Source organism: Medicago sativa, chromosome 5 (genome assembly GCF_051527215.1).
Source record: "Medicago sativa cultivar Bolivia chromosome 5, Bolivia_mono, whole genome shotgun sequence".
NCBI lineage: Eukaryota > Viridiplantae > Streptophyta > Magnoliopsida > Fabales > Fabaceae > Medicago > Medicago sativa.
This window is the reverse complement of record NC_140753.1, coordinates 25,180,731-25,197,598: the sequence shown is the minus strand read 5'-3', so window position 1 is coordinate 25,197,598 and position 16,868 is coordinate 25,180,731. Positions and strand designations below refer to the sequence as shown.

Here is a 16,868-nt window from a genome sequence, read left to right as displayed (position 1 = left end):
ACTATGCCTCACAATACCACAAGTTTAGGAAATGCCTCTCCACCACAACGAATCCACCTTTTGCCTATTTGAACACGATTAGACCAGGTTGAAAGCAATCTCAATACCATTTGAAATTCACACACTACTGAGTTCAAATCCGGGTGAAAGTGTGTAGCCAAGCAATTTCTAAAATTTATGTTACTTTTACTTTCATTGTAAAAAAATTATTAGTTTTTCTTGTTTGAAAAAAGAAAAAACAGCTTTTCCAATCAAACAAAGAAGAATAGAGGATCTTGAAGTTAAACAATTGTCGTGTATTTTCATACTAATAAAGTATGCATCAAAACGCATTTACAATAAAATTAATGATAAAGATGAAGATAATAATAAAAACATTGAAATAGACTACAATTAGGCATTATTATAGACTACATACGTTATTTAATGAATGAATCGAAAAATCAAACTTTTGCTTATATTAGTGACCGGAGGGTGTATATTATAATTACTCCCACTATTATTTAGAATATACAATTAGGCATGTCAATGGGGCGGATGGGGACATGCTTTACCTTCCTCGTCCTCATACCCTACTACCATATATTTACTCATTACCCTACCCATACCCAACGGGGATAAGAAATCGAATCTCATCTCTGTCTCCGACGGGTTTCGGTATCCCCGCCCCATCCCCGCAATGGATATTTTTTTTTAATAAAATAGAAGTATTTTTCTGCCTCATACGCAATGTTGCAATGCATAATAGTTTTTTTTTTAGGGAAGTATTAATTAATAGTTATTATAGATTATAGATAAATTTACACATAATTAGAAAAGAAATTAGGAAAATAAAGGGTAATTCCGTAAAAAAAAATAAAAACAAAGTTTCAGTATATAAAATTCCGTAAAAACAATTAAAAACAAAGTTTCAGTATATAAACCCTGTAACCCTGAAATGAAAAGAAAAAAACTGTTGAATCCTTTCGCTACTCTTCTCTACCATTTTTCTCTTCGTTCGGTTAGGGTTTCAACGCAGCGTCCTTCAAGGTAAACTTCTCCGATTTCGTTTCTAGCTGATGTATTCTTATCATCGATATCACCGATTCTTAGGTTTTTTGCACAATTTAGTGCACGTATGCGATTACATAGGATCATTAGATAATAATGCGTGGTTTTATGTGTCCGATTGATTGTTATTCTGAATCCAGATAGTGTCATATTCGTTTATGATTTTGAATTGGTAGTTTTTATTTGTTATGAAGGTATTTTTTTTTCCGCCATCGTTTATGTTTTTTTTTTTTTTTTTTTTAATATTTGATGCATAATTGAAAAAGCAGAATGTTGCTGTACATGTTTGTTTTCGGATTGTAATTGTAGCATAAACTCAATTTCATGGCCTTTTTATGTTTGTTGTTATTACTTAGTGATATTGCTGATAGCAAAATCACTTAGTCAGCTGTTACTTGCTGCGCAAGTAACTGTGCTTAGGGTTTCTTTTCTCTATAGTCTGTCCATGATAGCTTAGTATACATCCAGATATTAGTATATATACATGTTGTAAGCTCTCATTTTAATCAATAAGAATTCATTCTATTCATTTCACTTAGCAAGTAAACATGATTGTTGGAAGCATGCCATGCAAGTTGAACTTCAGGCTCTTGAGAAAACTGGTACTTGGAAGCTTGTGGGTTTACCACCAAATGTTAAGCCAATTGGTTGCAGATGGATTTACAAAGTCAAATTCCATGCTGATGGCACTATTGAGAGATACAAAGCAAGATTAGTTGCCAAGGGCTATAATCAAATTGAAGGCTTAGATTATTTTGATACATATTCTCCAGTTGCCAAACTTACAACTGTCAGGCTTATGATTGCTTTGTCCTCTATTCACAGTTGGCATTTACATCAACTTGATGTAAACAATGCATTTCTTCATGGTGAGCTTCAGGAAGATGTTTATATGATGATTCCTCCTGGCATCAAAACTGATAAGCAAAATCAACTTTGCAAACTGCAGAAGTCTTTGTATGGTTTGAAGCAGGCCAGTAGAAAGTGGTATGAAAGATTAACTTCTACACTTTTGGCTCAAGACTACTCACAAGCTGCCTCTGATCATTCCTTGTTTGTCAAGAAAACACCTTCATCATTTACTATTCTTCTGGTGTATGTTGATGATATTATTGTTGCAGGCAATTCCATTAGTGACTTTGATCACATTAAGTCTGTTTTGGATTCTCTATTCAAAATCAAAGACTTAGGGCAGTTGAAGTATTTCTTAGGTATTGAAGTTGCACATTCAAAACTGGGGATTTCATTGTGTCAGAGGAAGTATTGTTTGGATCTGCTTGCTGATTCAGGCACTGTAGGTTCTAAACCAGTCTCTACTCCCTCTGATTCCTCCATCAAACTTCATCATGATTCAAGTCCTCCTTTTGATGATATTGCTGCTTATAGGAGACTTGTGGGCAGGCTTCTCTATCTTAACACTACCAGACCTGATATAACCTTCATCACCCTGCAGTTGAGCCAATTCTTGTCTAAACCTACACAAACACATCATCATGCAGCTTTGAGGGTTTTGAAATACCTCAAAGGTTGTCCAGGAAGAGGTTTAATTTTTCCAAGAAACTCTTCTCTCACTTTGCAAGGTTTTTCTGATACAGACTGGGCTGGTTGTCTCGACACCAGAAGGTCTATTTCTGGTCAGTGTTTCTTCTTAGGAAGTTCCATGATTTCTTGGAGAACAAAGAAACAAATCACTGTTTCCAGATCTTCCTCTGAAGCTGAGTACAGGGCATTGGCTTCAGCTACTTGTGAATTGCAATGGATCCTCTATCTTTTCAGAGATTTACATGTCACATGCTCCAAGTTACCTGTTCTCTACTGTGACAATCGAAGTGCAATTCACATTGCTTCTAATCCAGTATTTCATGAAAGGACCAAACACTTGGAAATTGACTGTCACTTGATTAGAGAAAAACTGCAATCTGACATCCTCAAATTGCTTCCAGTTTCTTCCCAAGACCAAATTGTTGACTTCTTCACCAAGGCATTGCTTCCCAAGACTTTCAATGTACTCTTATCTAAGTTGGGTCTGATCAACATTTATCAGCCTCCAACTTGTGGGGGGATATTACATAGTGATATTGCTGATAGCAAAATCACTTAGTCAGCTGTTACTTGCTGCGCAAGTAACTGTGCTTAGGGTTTCTTTCCTCTATAGTCTGTCCATGATAGCTTAGTATACATCCAGATGTTAGTATATATACATGTTGTAAGATCTCATTTTAATCAATAAGAATTCATTCTATTCATTTCACTTGGTTTCCTAATAGTTGTCATTGATTGTGCATTTTTTGACTTGTCAGAATGTTGTGTTGTTGCTTCCATTTTATTGTTGAATACTGCGATTTGTCTCACTTATGTCTTTGTTTTCTGTGTTGAATTGGCAGATCTTTTTATGATTTCAAGTTTAAGGAGTAATGGATAAAGAAGAGGTTCATATTAGTTTTCAAAAAAAAGAAAAGGTTCATATTAACATTGTGGTTATTGGTCATGTCAACTCTGGGAAGTCAACCACTGCTGGTCATTTGTTCTTCAAGCTTGGAGGCATTTCAAAGAAGGAAATGGACACACTTGAGAATAAAGCTGCTGAGTTAAACAAGGATTCATTCAAGTATGCGTGGGTTCTTGACAAACTCAAGGCTGAGCGCGAAAGAGGTATCACAATTGACAATTCTATGTTGAATTTTGAGACAACCAAGTACCGTTGCACTATCATTGATGCCCCCGGACACAGGGATTTCATTAAGAACATGATTACTGGGACATCCCAAGCTGATTGTGCTCTTCTTATCGTTGATTCCACTCCTGCTGGTTTTGGAGCCGGTATTTCCAATAATGGTCAGATCCGTGAACATGCTCTCCTTGCTTACTCTCTTGGTGTCAAGCAAATGATCTGCTGCTGCAACAAGGTATTCATATTTTCAGCTCTTTTAAAGTTGTATTTGATTTTTTATTTTTATAATTCATTTGTCACTAATTATTATCTATCTTGACAGATGGATGCCTTTGGCCCCTTTTCCTTCAAGCGTAGGTATGAAGAAATTGTGATTCGACTTTCATCCTTTTTGATGAAGGTTGGCTATAAACCAGACGAACTTCAATTTGTTCCCATCTCTGGTTTTAAGGGAGATAACTTGGTTGAGCCCTCTACTAAACATATTTGGTACAAAGGTCCCACCCTTCTTGAAGCTCTTAACCGAATCAAAGAGCCTAAGAGGCTATCAGACAAGCCTCTCCGATTACCACTTCAGGGTGTCTACAAGATTGGAGGAATTGGAACTGTGGCTGTAGGATGTGTTAGGACTGGTGTCTTGAAACCTGGAATGGTGTTGACTTTTGCCCCAACTGGCCTGCAAGGTGAAGTGACGTCTTTGCAGATGGACCATGCAGATCTTTCCGAGGCCCTTCCTGGTGATAATGTGGGATTTTCTGTTAAGAATGTGTCTGATGCACATCTCAGCCGAGGATATGTTGCCTCAAACTCCAAGCATCACCCAGCCAAGGAGGCCACTCACTTTACATCTCAAGTTATCATCACGGGTCACCCTGGCCGGATTGGAAATGGCTATACACCTGTTCTTTACTGCCACACCTCCCACATTGCTGTCAGGTTTGCTAAGCTTCTTGCCAAGGTGGACAAAATTTCTGAAAAAGTAATTGAGAAGGAGCCCAAATTCTTGAAGAAAGGTGATGGTGGCATTATTCAGATGATTCCCACCAAGCCCATGGTGGTTGAGAGTTTTTCTGAATATCCTTCACTCGGCCGTTTTATTGTCAGAGATATGCGTCGAACTGTGGCTGTTGGTGTCATCTTGACTGTGAATAACAATTATCCTAGTGAAAGTGGTAAGATAACTAAGTCCACATTGAAAGAGCGAACTGTTTTTCAGGTTAAGTCTTAAGTCTGCACTGTCATCTCAAAACTTTTTTCTTATTCCTTCTCGATCTGGGTTCTATATCCGACGGTAGCTGGGCTATTTCTTTTTTCTCTTTATGCTATAATAGTCTCTAGTTGCGAACACCTGGATTTTGTGTGCATTTTGTAACGTTACTTGCATAATGCTCTGATCATTAGTTATTCTTGGCTAAGATTTACATTTGCCAAATAGGAACCCTCAAATTTACAGCCGTTATCTTTTTTACAAATGCCTATATATTTTTTAAGAATTAATCTTTTCCTACACATTAAAGGAATACATAGTTTCGTTATAGTACTTTTTCTTCCAATCATACCCTTCATGTTACTAGCTGTACTTTCATGTTTCTTATCCAATTATCGGACTTCATACTTCAAATCAGTGTGAATTAATGCCAGGATATTCAAGGGATTTTCACTTTATCATGTAATTAGCTTTGTAATTGAGCACTTGAATGGTATCTTCTCAATTTTAATGGGATTGACTGCATTGCCATTGCTTCTACATGTATTGCCTCTTATACTATTAACTGTATCAGCAAGATATTTTTCCAAGTGATCATCTAAACATGGTATCATTTTTTTTTAATGTATTTTTACTTGTATTAATTTGGGCTAGGATGGAGTGTTGTGTAAGCTTTTGTGTTTTTTTGAGTAATACTGTTTGGGAAAATGGTATATCTTTAGAGACACATTTTTTGGAATATTGAATATCTGGCAGCGCTTAATCTGTAACTAATTTTTTTCATTAACTGTTTCCTTTCTTTTTGTGCTCTTACTGTCACAGATAAGCTTGAGTCACTTCGCAGGGAGTTACAGTATCGGAATAAAGAGCTGATGGTATTCTTCTGTTACATCACTGCCTCTAAAACTGATTATGTAGTATATAAGAATTACAAGATGTTCAATACCTCAATATTCTATCTGTTATATGCACTAATGCACCTTGATGAGGCACCTTTGTATCAAAATTCTAAAGAAGGGTAACCTATCCTGTCCGCATGTTTAGTTTATAACCAGCTCTAGTGCAAAACTAACATTCTACTCACATAAGCGCATTAGCTAAAAGCCGTGCAAAAGTGAAATGCTTAACCTATCCCTCCCTTCCTATTTATAAGCAAAAATGAGTCGAAGAAAATGAGTCGAAGAAAGTTGATGCATTTGGATCAAAATATGCACCGAATAAATTAATTTTCTTTGACCCATTTTTGCTTATAAATAGGAATGAAGGGGGTATTTGAGTTTGATTTTCCCATCCTAAGGCACCTCCATTCAATATTGTTGGCGGTTTAATGTTTTTTGGACACATATTAAGAAAGAATTTAATTTATAAATTCCCAATTTTCATTGAAAAAAGAGGAAACAAACTTCACTATAAACAACGTCATAAATACAAGTCTTAACTATATTTAGGGGTATAGTTCGAAAACAAAGGTTAACAAGTCATCTTAAATTATATTTAGGGGTTTAGTTGGAAATCAAAGGTTAATTATATCTTGATTTTTTAAACCACTCATTGTTTTGAAACAAAAACGATATGTTTAAACTACCAAAGATTTGGAATGAATGGAGTACTTTTAAAATCTTCCTGGCATCATATTTGCGCACCTTTGTAGTTTCTAATTCACTTTCCTAATCACCGAAAAGGTTCTTTCTTGTGATACCTGTTTGGACGCCCAATCCCCACTGGTGAATTTTTTTGACCGATAGATGTTCTTCAACATAATTAACTAATGATTTTTTTTGCAATTTATAGGCGTCATATTTGCATATAGGCCACTTAATCTGCTCTTGAAAATCTTTTCGGGATTCTTTCTAGTCATTTGGTGTGGTCTGTCTCTGTCCCTCCTCTTTGGGAAATTCTTGTTGATTTGTTATGAAGGTTTTGGTACCGAGTCTCAAATTTCATGTCATTGTGTGTACTGTATGTAATTATGTTTACATGTTAGGAAAATGCTTCCACCTTCTGTCACGTAATCTCACTACTGTACTTCTTTTCCTGGATTTTTGAGTTTCTGCTCACGGTTGTTACATGGTAGTTGTTATTTATGATCTGTCGAGATTGAGCAGCCTTGTTGCATTTAAGTTTTTCATGTTCATTGTTGTATCTCCTCTTCATTATAATAACGAGTTCCTTTTTTATCACTTGAATGTGACTTCTACCTGGTAGTGTAGTCAGATTATTTTTAAGCAGCATTTTGAATTTGTTATTTGAAAGCAGTAGGATTCATGCTTCATTATTTTCAGGAACAATGCAAATTTGTATCTACTGGGGGGAAATACACCCGTTTGAATAATTTGGAGGTAAACAAATTTTATGAATGGATTCAAATTCTGTTTTATAGTATTACTTATGTGCATATAATATCCATCAACGGTTCATGCACTTCTGCATGTGATTTGAAACGTACGTAGTGTGGGTTGTAAAATTGCTTTAAATGTTATTTTATTACTACAATTGTTTGTTTTTAAATATGCATTGAATTTCAGGAAGCATTGACAAAGAACAATGATGTATTTGGAACACTTAAAGTAGAGCTTGATAAGGTAAATTTAATTTCTCAAATATTTCATTTGTTCTAATCACATTTACTTGAATCGACTATCTACCTTTTTCATCATTGTGGTGAAAATCAGATGGCAAAATCAATGAAGGAACTCAAGGAGGAGAATCAATCCTTGAAGAGAAAATCAGAGGAATCTGATACTGCGCATATGAAGTTAGTTGAGGTACATAGCTTGTATTTCCGGTTTTGTTCTTGACCATTTACTATTCCATAAAAATAAATAAAGGATTTAGTTCATACACATTGATTTTTGTTAAGATTCTTTACATTGTCAATCATTCACAACTGTCAAATCATTAAAAATGTTTGACTTTAGGCTTAATTACTTCTTAAGCCACATGCTTTTGTTGTGATTTGCTGATTAAAACTTCTTAAACAGCGGCAACTAAAAATTAAACTCATAAATAAATGAGATTAATTGCCCATAAATCAATGTGTTGGGCACCATTATGTAGGCATAAAAAACACTTAAAAAAAAAACGTATTTTCATCTCAATATGCTAATTTTGGCTTTTTATCCTTAAACTAATTCCTTCTCATCATGCTCCTCTCTAAATATGGGTCAACAATGACATTTTGTTTCTTATTTTTTGAGCAGCCTGAGAGCTTGAAGAGAAAGTGGACAGAGCAGCAGCCTGAGAGCTCAAGAGACCGTGGGCAGAATAGTTATACCGGTCACTTCTGGCAGAGGAAGCAGAGTTTGGCTGAAGAAGAGGTTCATATTAGTTTTCAAAAAAAAGAAAAGGTTCATATTAACATTGTGGTTATTGGTCATGTCAACTCTGGGAAGTCAACCACTGCTGGTCATTTGTTCTACAAGCTTGGAGGTATTTCAAAGAAGGAAATTGACACACTCGAGAATGAAGCTGCTGAGTTAAACAAGGGTTCATTCAAGTATGCATGGGTTCTTGACAAACTCAAGGCTGAGCGCGAAAGAGGTATCACAATTGACAATTCTATGTTGAATTTTGAGACAACCAAGTACCGCTGCACTATCATCGATGCCCCCGGACACAGGGATTTCATTAAGAACATGATTACTGGGACATCCCAAGCTGATTGTGCTCTTCTTATCGTTGATTCCACTCCTGCTGGTTTTGGAGCCGGTATTTCCAATAATGGTCAGACCCGTGAACATGCTCTCCTTGCTTACTCTCTTGGTGTCAAGCAAATGATCTGCTGCTGCAACAAGGTATTCATATTTTCAGCTCTTTTAAAGTTGTATTTGATTTTTTATTTTTATAATTCATCTATATAACTAATTATTATCTATCTTGACAGATGGATGCCTTTGGTCACCTATCCTTCAAGAGTAGGTTTGAAGAAATTGTGAGTCAACTTTCATCAATTTTGATGAACGTTGGCTATAAACAAGACGAAATTACATTTGTTCCCATCTCTGGTTTTGAGGGAGATAACTTGGTTGAGCCCTCTACAAAACTTGATTGGTACAAGGGTCCCACCCTTCTTGAAGCTCTTGACCGAATCAACGAGCCTAAGAGGCTATCAGACAAGCCTCTCCGATTACCGCTTCAGGGTGTCTACAAGATTGGAGGAATTGGAGCTTTGGCTGCAGGATGTGTCAGGACTGGTGTCTTGAAATCTGGAATGGTGGTGACTTTTGCCCCAAATGGCCGGCAAGGTGAAGTGACGTCTGTGAAGATGGACCATGAAGATCTTTCCGAGGCCCTTCCTGGTGATAATGTGAGATTTGCTGTTGAGAATGTGTCTGATGCACATCTCAGCCGAGGCTATGTTGCCTCAAACTCCAAGCATCACCCAGCCAAGGAGGCCATTAACTTTACATCTCAAGTTATCATCACGAATCACCCTGGCCAAATTGAAAAGGGTTATACACCTGTTCTTAACTGCCACACCTCCTACATTGCTGTCAAGTTTGCTAAGCTTCTTGCCAAGGTAGACAGGTTTTCTGGCAAGATAATTGAGAAGGAGCCCAAATTCTTGAAGAAAGGTGATGGTGGCATTATTCAGATGATTCCCACCAAGCCTATGGTGGTAGAGACTTTTTCTGAATATCCTTCACTCGGCCGTTTTATTGTCAGAGATACGCATCAAACTGTGGCTATTGGAATCATCTTGGTTGTGAACAAGAAGGATCCTAGTGAAAGAGGTAAGATCACTTAAGTCCACATTGAAAACGCGGACTGTTTTGCAGGTTAAGTCTTAAGTCTGCACCGTCAAACTTGCATATTGCTCTGAACGTTAGTTTTTCCAAATGCCTAAACTTTACATTTGCCAAGTAGGAACCCCCAAATTTACAACCGTTAGCTTTGCCAAATGCTTATATATTTTTAACTATTAATCTATTCCTACATATTAAAGGAACGCATAGTTTTGTTATAGTACTTTTTCTTCTAATCATACCCTTCATGTTACTAGCAGTACTTTCATATTTCTAATCCAATTATTGGATTTCATACTTCAAATCAGTGTTAATTAATGTTAGGATATTAAGCAATTAGCTTTGTAATTGAGCACTTGAACGGTATCTTCTTAATTTTAATGGGATTGACTGCATTGCTATTGCTTCTACATGTATTGCCTCTTATACTATTAAGTGTATCAAAAAGTTATTTTTCCAAGTGATCATCTAAACATGGGAACAATTTTTTTTATATATTTTTACGTGTATTAATTTGGGCTAGGATGGAGTGTTGCGTAAGCTTTTGTGTTGTTATTAGAAATACTGTTTGGGAAAATGGTATATCTTTATAGACACATTTTATGGATTCTTGAATATCTGGCAGCGTTTATTCTGTAACTAATTTTTTTCAGTAACTGTTTCCTTTCTTTTTGTGCTCTTGGTGTCACAGATAAGCTTGATTTACTTTTCAGGAAGTTACATCGTCGAAATAAACAGCTGATGGTATTCTTCTGTTACATCACTACCTCTAAAACTGATTATGTGGTATATAAGAATTACAAGATGTTCGAAGCCTCAAAATATTTTATCTTTCTTATATGCACTAATACGCCTTGATGAGGCACCTTTGTATCTAGATTCAAACGAAGGGTAACATATCCTGTCCATTTCTCATGTTTAGTTTATAACCAGCTCTAGTGCAAAACGAACATTCTACTCACATAAGCACATTAGCTAAAGGCCGTGCAAAAGTGAAATGCTTAAGCTCTCTTGACTGAAGGATTTGATTTTTATTTTCATCCCCTTATTAGTTATTTCCCATCCTTCCAAAGTACCCCCTCCCTTCCTAGTTAATTATATCTTGATTTTCTAAAACACTCATTGTTTTGACACAAACAATATGTTTAAACTACCAAAGATTTGGAATGAAGGGAGTACTTCCGTCCGAAATCTTCCTGGCATATTTGCACACCTTTTTAGTTTTTAATTAACTTTCCTAATCACCCAAAAGGCTTCTTCTTGAGTCACCTATTTGGACGCCCAATGCCCACCGGTGAATTTTTTAACCGAATAGATGAACTTGAACATGATTAACTGACGAATTTTTGGCAATATATAGGCCTCGCATTTGCATATAGGCCACTTTTCTTAATTTTTTTTTTTGCTTATAGGCCACTTAATTTGCTCTGGAAAATCTTTTTGATATTCTTGCTAGTCATTTTGTGTGGTTCGTCTCTGTCCCTCCTCTTTGGGAAATTCTTGTTGATTTGTTATGAAGGTTTTGGTACCTAGTCTCAAATTTCATGTCATTGTGTGTAGTGTATGTAATTATGTTTACATGTTAGTCTCAAATTTCATGTAATTGTGTAGTGTATGTAAATGCTTCCACCTTCAAGAATGTCTGTCACCTAATCTCACTACTGTACCTTTTTTCCTGGATTTTTGATGTTCTGCTCACGGTTGTTACATGGTAGTAGTTATTTATGATTTGTCTAGAGATTGAGAGCAGCCTTGTTGCATTTAAGTTTTTCTTGTTCAATGCTGTATCTTCTCTTTATTATAATAACGAGTTCCTCTTTTATCACTTGAATGTGACTTCTACCTGGTAGTGTAGTCCGCTTCTTATTCATTTTATTTTTAAGAAATATTTTGACTTTGATATTTGAAAGTAGTAAGATTCATGCTTCATTATTTTCAGGCAGCATGCAAAAATGTAACTACTGGGGGGCATAAGGATAGGCTGAACTATTTGGTGGAGGTAAACAATTTTTTTAAATGGATTCAAATTCTTGGTCATATAATATCACTTATGTGCATATAATATCTATTAATGGTTCATGCACTTCTGCATGTGATTTGAAACGTAGTGTGGGTTGTAAAATTGCATTAGATGTTTATACATTACTACAATTATGTGTTTATATATGCATTGAATTTCAGCAAGGATTGACGAAGAACAGTGATGTATTTGAAACAATTAAGCTAGAGATTGAGAAGGTAAACTTATTTCTCATAAATATTTCATTTGTTCTAATCACATTCTCTTGAATCATAATATCGACTTTGATGGGTATAATTCTAAAGTCATCTTACTTTTTGATTATTGCGGTTAAAATCAGATGGCAAAATCAATGAAGGAACTCAAGGAGGAGAATCAATCCTTGAAGAGAAAATCAGAGGAATCTGATACTGCGCATATGGAGTTGGTTGATGAGGTACATAGCTTGTATTTCTAGTTTTGTTCTTGACCATTTACTATTCCATAAAAATAAATAAAGGATTTAGTTCATACACTTTGATTTTTGTTAAGATTCTTTACATCTTTAATCAATCACAACTGTCAAATCATTAAAAATGTTTGACTTTATGCTTAATTACTTCCAAAGTCACACATATGCTTTGGTTGTGATTTGCTGATAGTGTAAAACTTCTTACACTGCGGCAACTAAAAATTAAGCTCATAAATTAATAAGGAAATTAATTGGGCATAAATCAATGTGTTGGGCACTATTATATAGGCTTAAAAACTGTTTTTTTTTTCTTTCAAAAAAAAAAAAGAACACGTTTTTTCATCTCAATATGCTATTTTTCGCTTTTTATCCTTAACATAATTCCGGAGACACATTTTTTATCAAAAAAAAGCTATGTACCTCGTCAAGCTTGAATGCTAATTCTTGCTTGCTCTCAAACTATGATAATTCTCGTCAAATTGACATTATCATAGCAACATTATCAAGAATTAGCAAGAATTATCATAATTCCGGAGAGCAACATAACTGTCTTTTTTTGTCAAAAAACGTGTCTTATCCTTGACAAGCTTGAATGTGTTATGGTGTGTTGAGGAGAATGGCATTATAAGTATATGACTTTACAAACTTTTTGTATTATCCTTCCTTGCTTGCTTTCTCTGCATGCTCTCAAACTCAGCTTTTTCATTTATTAGCCACACATTATCATAGTCTTGAATCCGGTTTTTGGTTGTGAAATTTTACATCATAACTCTAATTGTTTTTTATGTCGAAGGTGTTACTTAGTTTATTAGCTATAGTGAATTTCTTCTTATACACAATTATCAGGCAATCTTTGTGTAATCTTATGTACTAATGACACAAGGTTTCGAATCATGGCTGTATCATATTGCCTGTGCTTATCATACCCTTTTAATGAACATTTAAAAGATTATTTACTCATAGTATGTCTAGATTGCAACTTGTCTAATCTGAAGATGAAAGTATGCACCAATGAGACAGTAGAAAGTAGTGTTTATGAAAACTTCAAAAATTTTTAGCTGGTTCACGTGCATTACATAATGCCTCATTCTGCACCTATGTGACTGCTTTAATTTTCAAAACTAAATTTTGGAAACTGGGCACTGTTGCCATCCTTAGAGAGGTAGAGTTTGGAAACTGGTGTAAGACTTTCCATTAAAATATGGTGTAACCCCATGCTGAACGGCACTGTGTTGTAGACGACACAAGGCCAAACCCATATTGAACGGTACTTTGTTGTATGTGACGCAAGACCAAAAATCAGCCACATAAACACGCCATTGAGTCCTTTGGTGCCACCATGGTGGACATTCCTTCACAGATTTCCTATGTTGGTTGTCCAAAAATCTGCCACACCCAATGTTGGTTGTCCAAAAATCTGCCACACCATTCCACCGTGTCCACCATTCCACTGTGTCCACCATTTAACTTCTCTGACGACACCAGATATGTTGAGAAGGTTCCCTTTCTCATGTTTTCCCGGGACTTTATTTTCAGTGACAAAATGCTAGGTGATTAATTGTTGGAAATGTTACTCCGGGTAACTATTGAAGCTCCTTATCTGCTTGTTCTCTTAGCCGCCTTTTGTCTTTTGAGTTGTCCCTGTTTAACATGATTCGTTGTCTGCTGCTTCTACAACCTGTCTTAGCGTCCTTGGGTCAGTTCACACTTCCAGATACAACTGTTCACTGTTCAAAGCAGTTCATTGGATTACCCTTTCTGTTTGCCATTGGCATTGTCCACAAACTCATGTGATGTTTTTGAAGTTTCCTGTTGACTCATCTGACACCATTTTTTTGCCCAAGACATGCCTTGCTGGTTTTCTATATGTTATTTGATTTTCTATTCTCTTTCAAAGATTATACTTATAACAAGCTTAAAGCTTAGTAAGCTTTGACTTGAGGTGGGGTATTCGATGATATGAAAATATTTTGATATTACGTTAGAGTATGTTGATTATCTTAGGGTTAGTTCTGTTCACTTCATTTAAATCCCTATAACTTCAACACTAGTAACTGATATTTGAACATTAATCTTATGAAAGATTCGAATTCTTCAATGTCCTGACTGTTTGTGCTTTTATGTTAGGTCTTATGCTGATGTCGAGTCTCTGGCTTTATTTACTGCATTCCATCTGAACGGTGATGCTCATGTAATCGAGACTCTTCGAGAAACGTTCCCTCGTATCCTCAGCTTGAGGGATAATGGTTCTTTGAGTAGCAAATTGCGTAATTCAACAAATTCAGCTGCCCTTAATCAAATCGAATTACTCACCCTTGTCCCGCCAGTTGTTGTGATTCCACCTGCCTCTGCTGGTGGAAATCAGGTAAAGGTTTTGTTACAGTTTTTGATAAGTTTTGTCTATGGTGCCTTTTTTTTACATATTCTGTTTTTGAATATAGGCGGCTGGACATTGAGGTGAATGCTGGGTCATCATTCATTAGGTAATGTATCTACCTTTTTATGTTTTAATATAATTAATGTGAGACTTTTTCATAAACATTTGAATTGCTGGAAATTTATTTGCGCGCCCTTTTTCAGGCAGTCGTTGTGGAGCTCAATTGTGGTTGAAGATCTGGATTCTGGAAAGAATATTAGAATGAATATTATTGTGGAGCTCAATTTCTTTTTATGTAAAACCAAAATGGGTTATGTTGAGGAGACTCTTAAAAGGATGTTTTAGCTTTATTTGGTTTTTGAAAAGAATATTTAGCTTTATTTCAGGTTAATTTTGTTAGTGATCTAATTGAGGAAAAATATCAGTCTCTACTCTCTATTTTCAAGGCAATTGTTGTATGCATTTGCTTGAATACTATACATATTTTGGTCTGACAATATACTTTTGAGACCAAATGTGTTAATAGAATGATTCACTTGCTATATGCCTGCTTATTCTGCTGGCTTGCCTCAATCTTCTTTGGCAGCTTACAACCAACTATATCTCAAAGGACTGACAGAAAGGTATTCATTTTTTATTTATTTATGCTCCCACAGGCCATGTAAATCGATGGATATTATTAAGACGTGCTCATAAGTTTTTTAAGTTTGTTGTGTACTTCAGTGTATTGTATAATTATGCAGCAAGTTTTGATGTTCAATCATATAATTAGACTTGATCCATATTGTTACTTGAACATTTTGCTTACGATGTATATTTAGCTGTAGGAAGCAAAATGTACATGCATGAGTCGTCTATTACCGGGAACTCTAAAAAGTTCCCAACATTGTAGATGTAGCAATGAAATAATAACAGCCTACTTGTGTGCTCGTGAACTTGCTGTAATCGTAGGGTTTTGAAAAATTGTTGGTTTTTGATATCGTTAATCTGTATAATCGTTTCTATATTTTACAAGACCCTTTATTCATTCTTCTAGTAGGGAATATGGTACATATCTTGATTCTCAATGTCTTTGCTTTAGCTTTCATCATTTTACAAGACAAATACTTGCGGTGTCTGCAACAAGAAACGTTCAATCTGACGAAGGAGAAACTCATTGGCCTTCACATGTGTCCATAGAAGTATTAGAAATCTTAGTGAAATTTTTTAATAATGTCTTTAATGTCTCAGTTCAGCAAAGTTTTAATATTTTAAAACATTGTTAACAACTATGTTAAATACTTTAGTTAAGAAATCAATATAATAACCTTTGGCTTAAGATTGATTGGTCGTTGCATAATCCAAGTGGGATTGTATGTAGGAAAGTGTCAGAAGGTATATTGTGAGGGGCAACTTAGATGTGGAATTTTCATCTCATAATGAACATATGGGATTCGACCTTTGTTTACCCGACGATCAGGAGGGAGAGTTCTTGGTGGCTAAAACTATATGGCAATGTCAATCATTAAGAGTCAATGAAGGTGAAGCCACAGGTTTGTTTTAATTATTTATAATATGTGTTTATGTGTGCTTATTTGTCTTTTTGTGTATTTTATTTGGGAATAGTTGATTTTTGGCATACAAGGGTATTTTAGTCATTTTTAGAGAAAGGGGTATTTTTGTCATTTGGCGAGTAAGGGTAAATTAGTCGTTTTACTAAGAAGGTTATTTTGGTATTTTAGTGAGAATAATTATTTTTACTAAGTTACTAGTGAGTTGGGGTAATTATTTAGAGATCGTAATTATTCAGTGTTTTAGCGGATTAAGTGAATAGTAACTTTTGAGAATTAGTTAGTAAGAACGTTGAGCCCATTATGACAATTAAAAACCTAGCTTAATTAGAAGGTGGTATATATACATGACTCTTATGAGAAAACTAGGTTAAGTCATTCATTATTTCATTTCGCAAACTTAAGAGGTAGAGAGAGAAAGTAGATCACAAACTTGGAGAAAAGGAAAGAAGAGGAAGCTAGAGAAAGCTTGGGGTTTGAATAGCTAGGGAGAGATTGAAGCTTAAGCTAGTGGATTCAAAACCTAGAGGTAAGGGGGATAGATTCCTTTCATCAATTAAGCTATAACTGTTGAGGCAAAATCCCTAATTAATTTTAAAGATAATAAACTATTATGATTAAAGTATTAATGGACTTTGATTAATTCCTTGGTATTTAACTTGTGCTCTTGAGTGTTTTACTAAGACATGAACAAGGTTTAAATCATACCAAGAATCAAGAAATCAAAGGACATTTGAATTCATATCTAACACTGAGGTCAGAAAGTTAGATCAGAATGTCGCTCAGAGATCAGAATG

General features: G+C 35.4%; 1 protein-coding gene across 1 annotated transcript; it reads left to right on the top strand.

The window, feature by feature from the left end:
• Window positions 1-897: 897 nt before the first annotated feature.
• LOC146921288 (uncharacterized) lies at window positions 898-15,094 on the top strand. The gene is made up of 16 exons (XM_085714717.1): window positions 898-1,029; window positions 3,435-3,956; window positions 4,044-4,893; window positions 5,751-5,803; window positions 7,211-7,267; window positions 7,454-7,510; window positions 7,601-7,693; window positions 8,129-8,722; window positions 8,812-9,661; window positions 10,365-10,417; window positions 11,613-11,672; window positions 11,855-11,911; window positions 12,034-12,129; window positions 14,272-14,509; window positions 14,586-14,627; window positions 14,725-15,094. Exons 2-14 carry the CDS (start codon window positions 3,465-3,467, stop codon window positions 14,281-14,283), a joined length of 3,324 nt encoding a protein of 1,107 aa, XP_085570843.1. The 5' UTR covers window positions 898-1,029; window positions 3,435-3,464; the 3' UTR covers window positions 14,284-14,509; window positions 14,586-14,627; window positions 14,725-15,094.
• The last annotated feature ends 1,774 nt before the right edge of the window (window positions 15,095-16,868 follow it).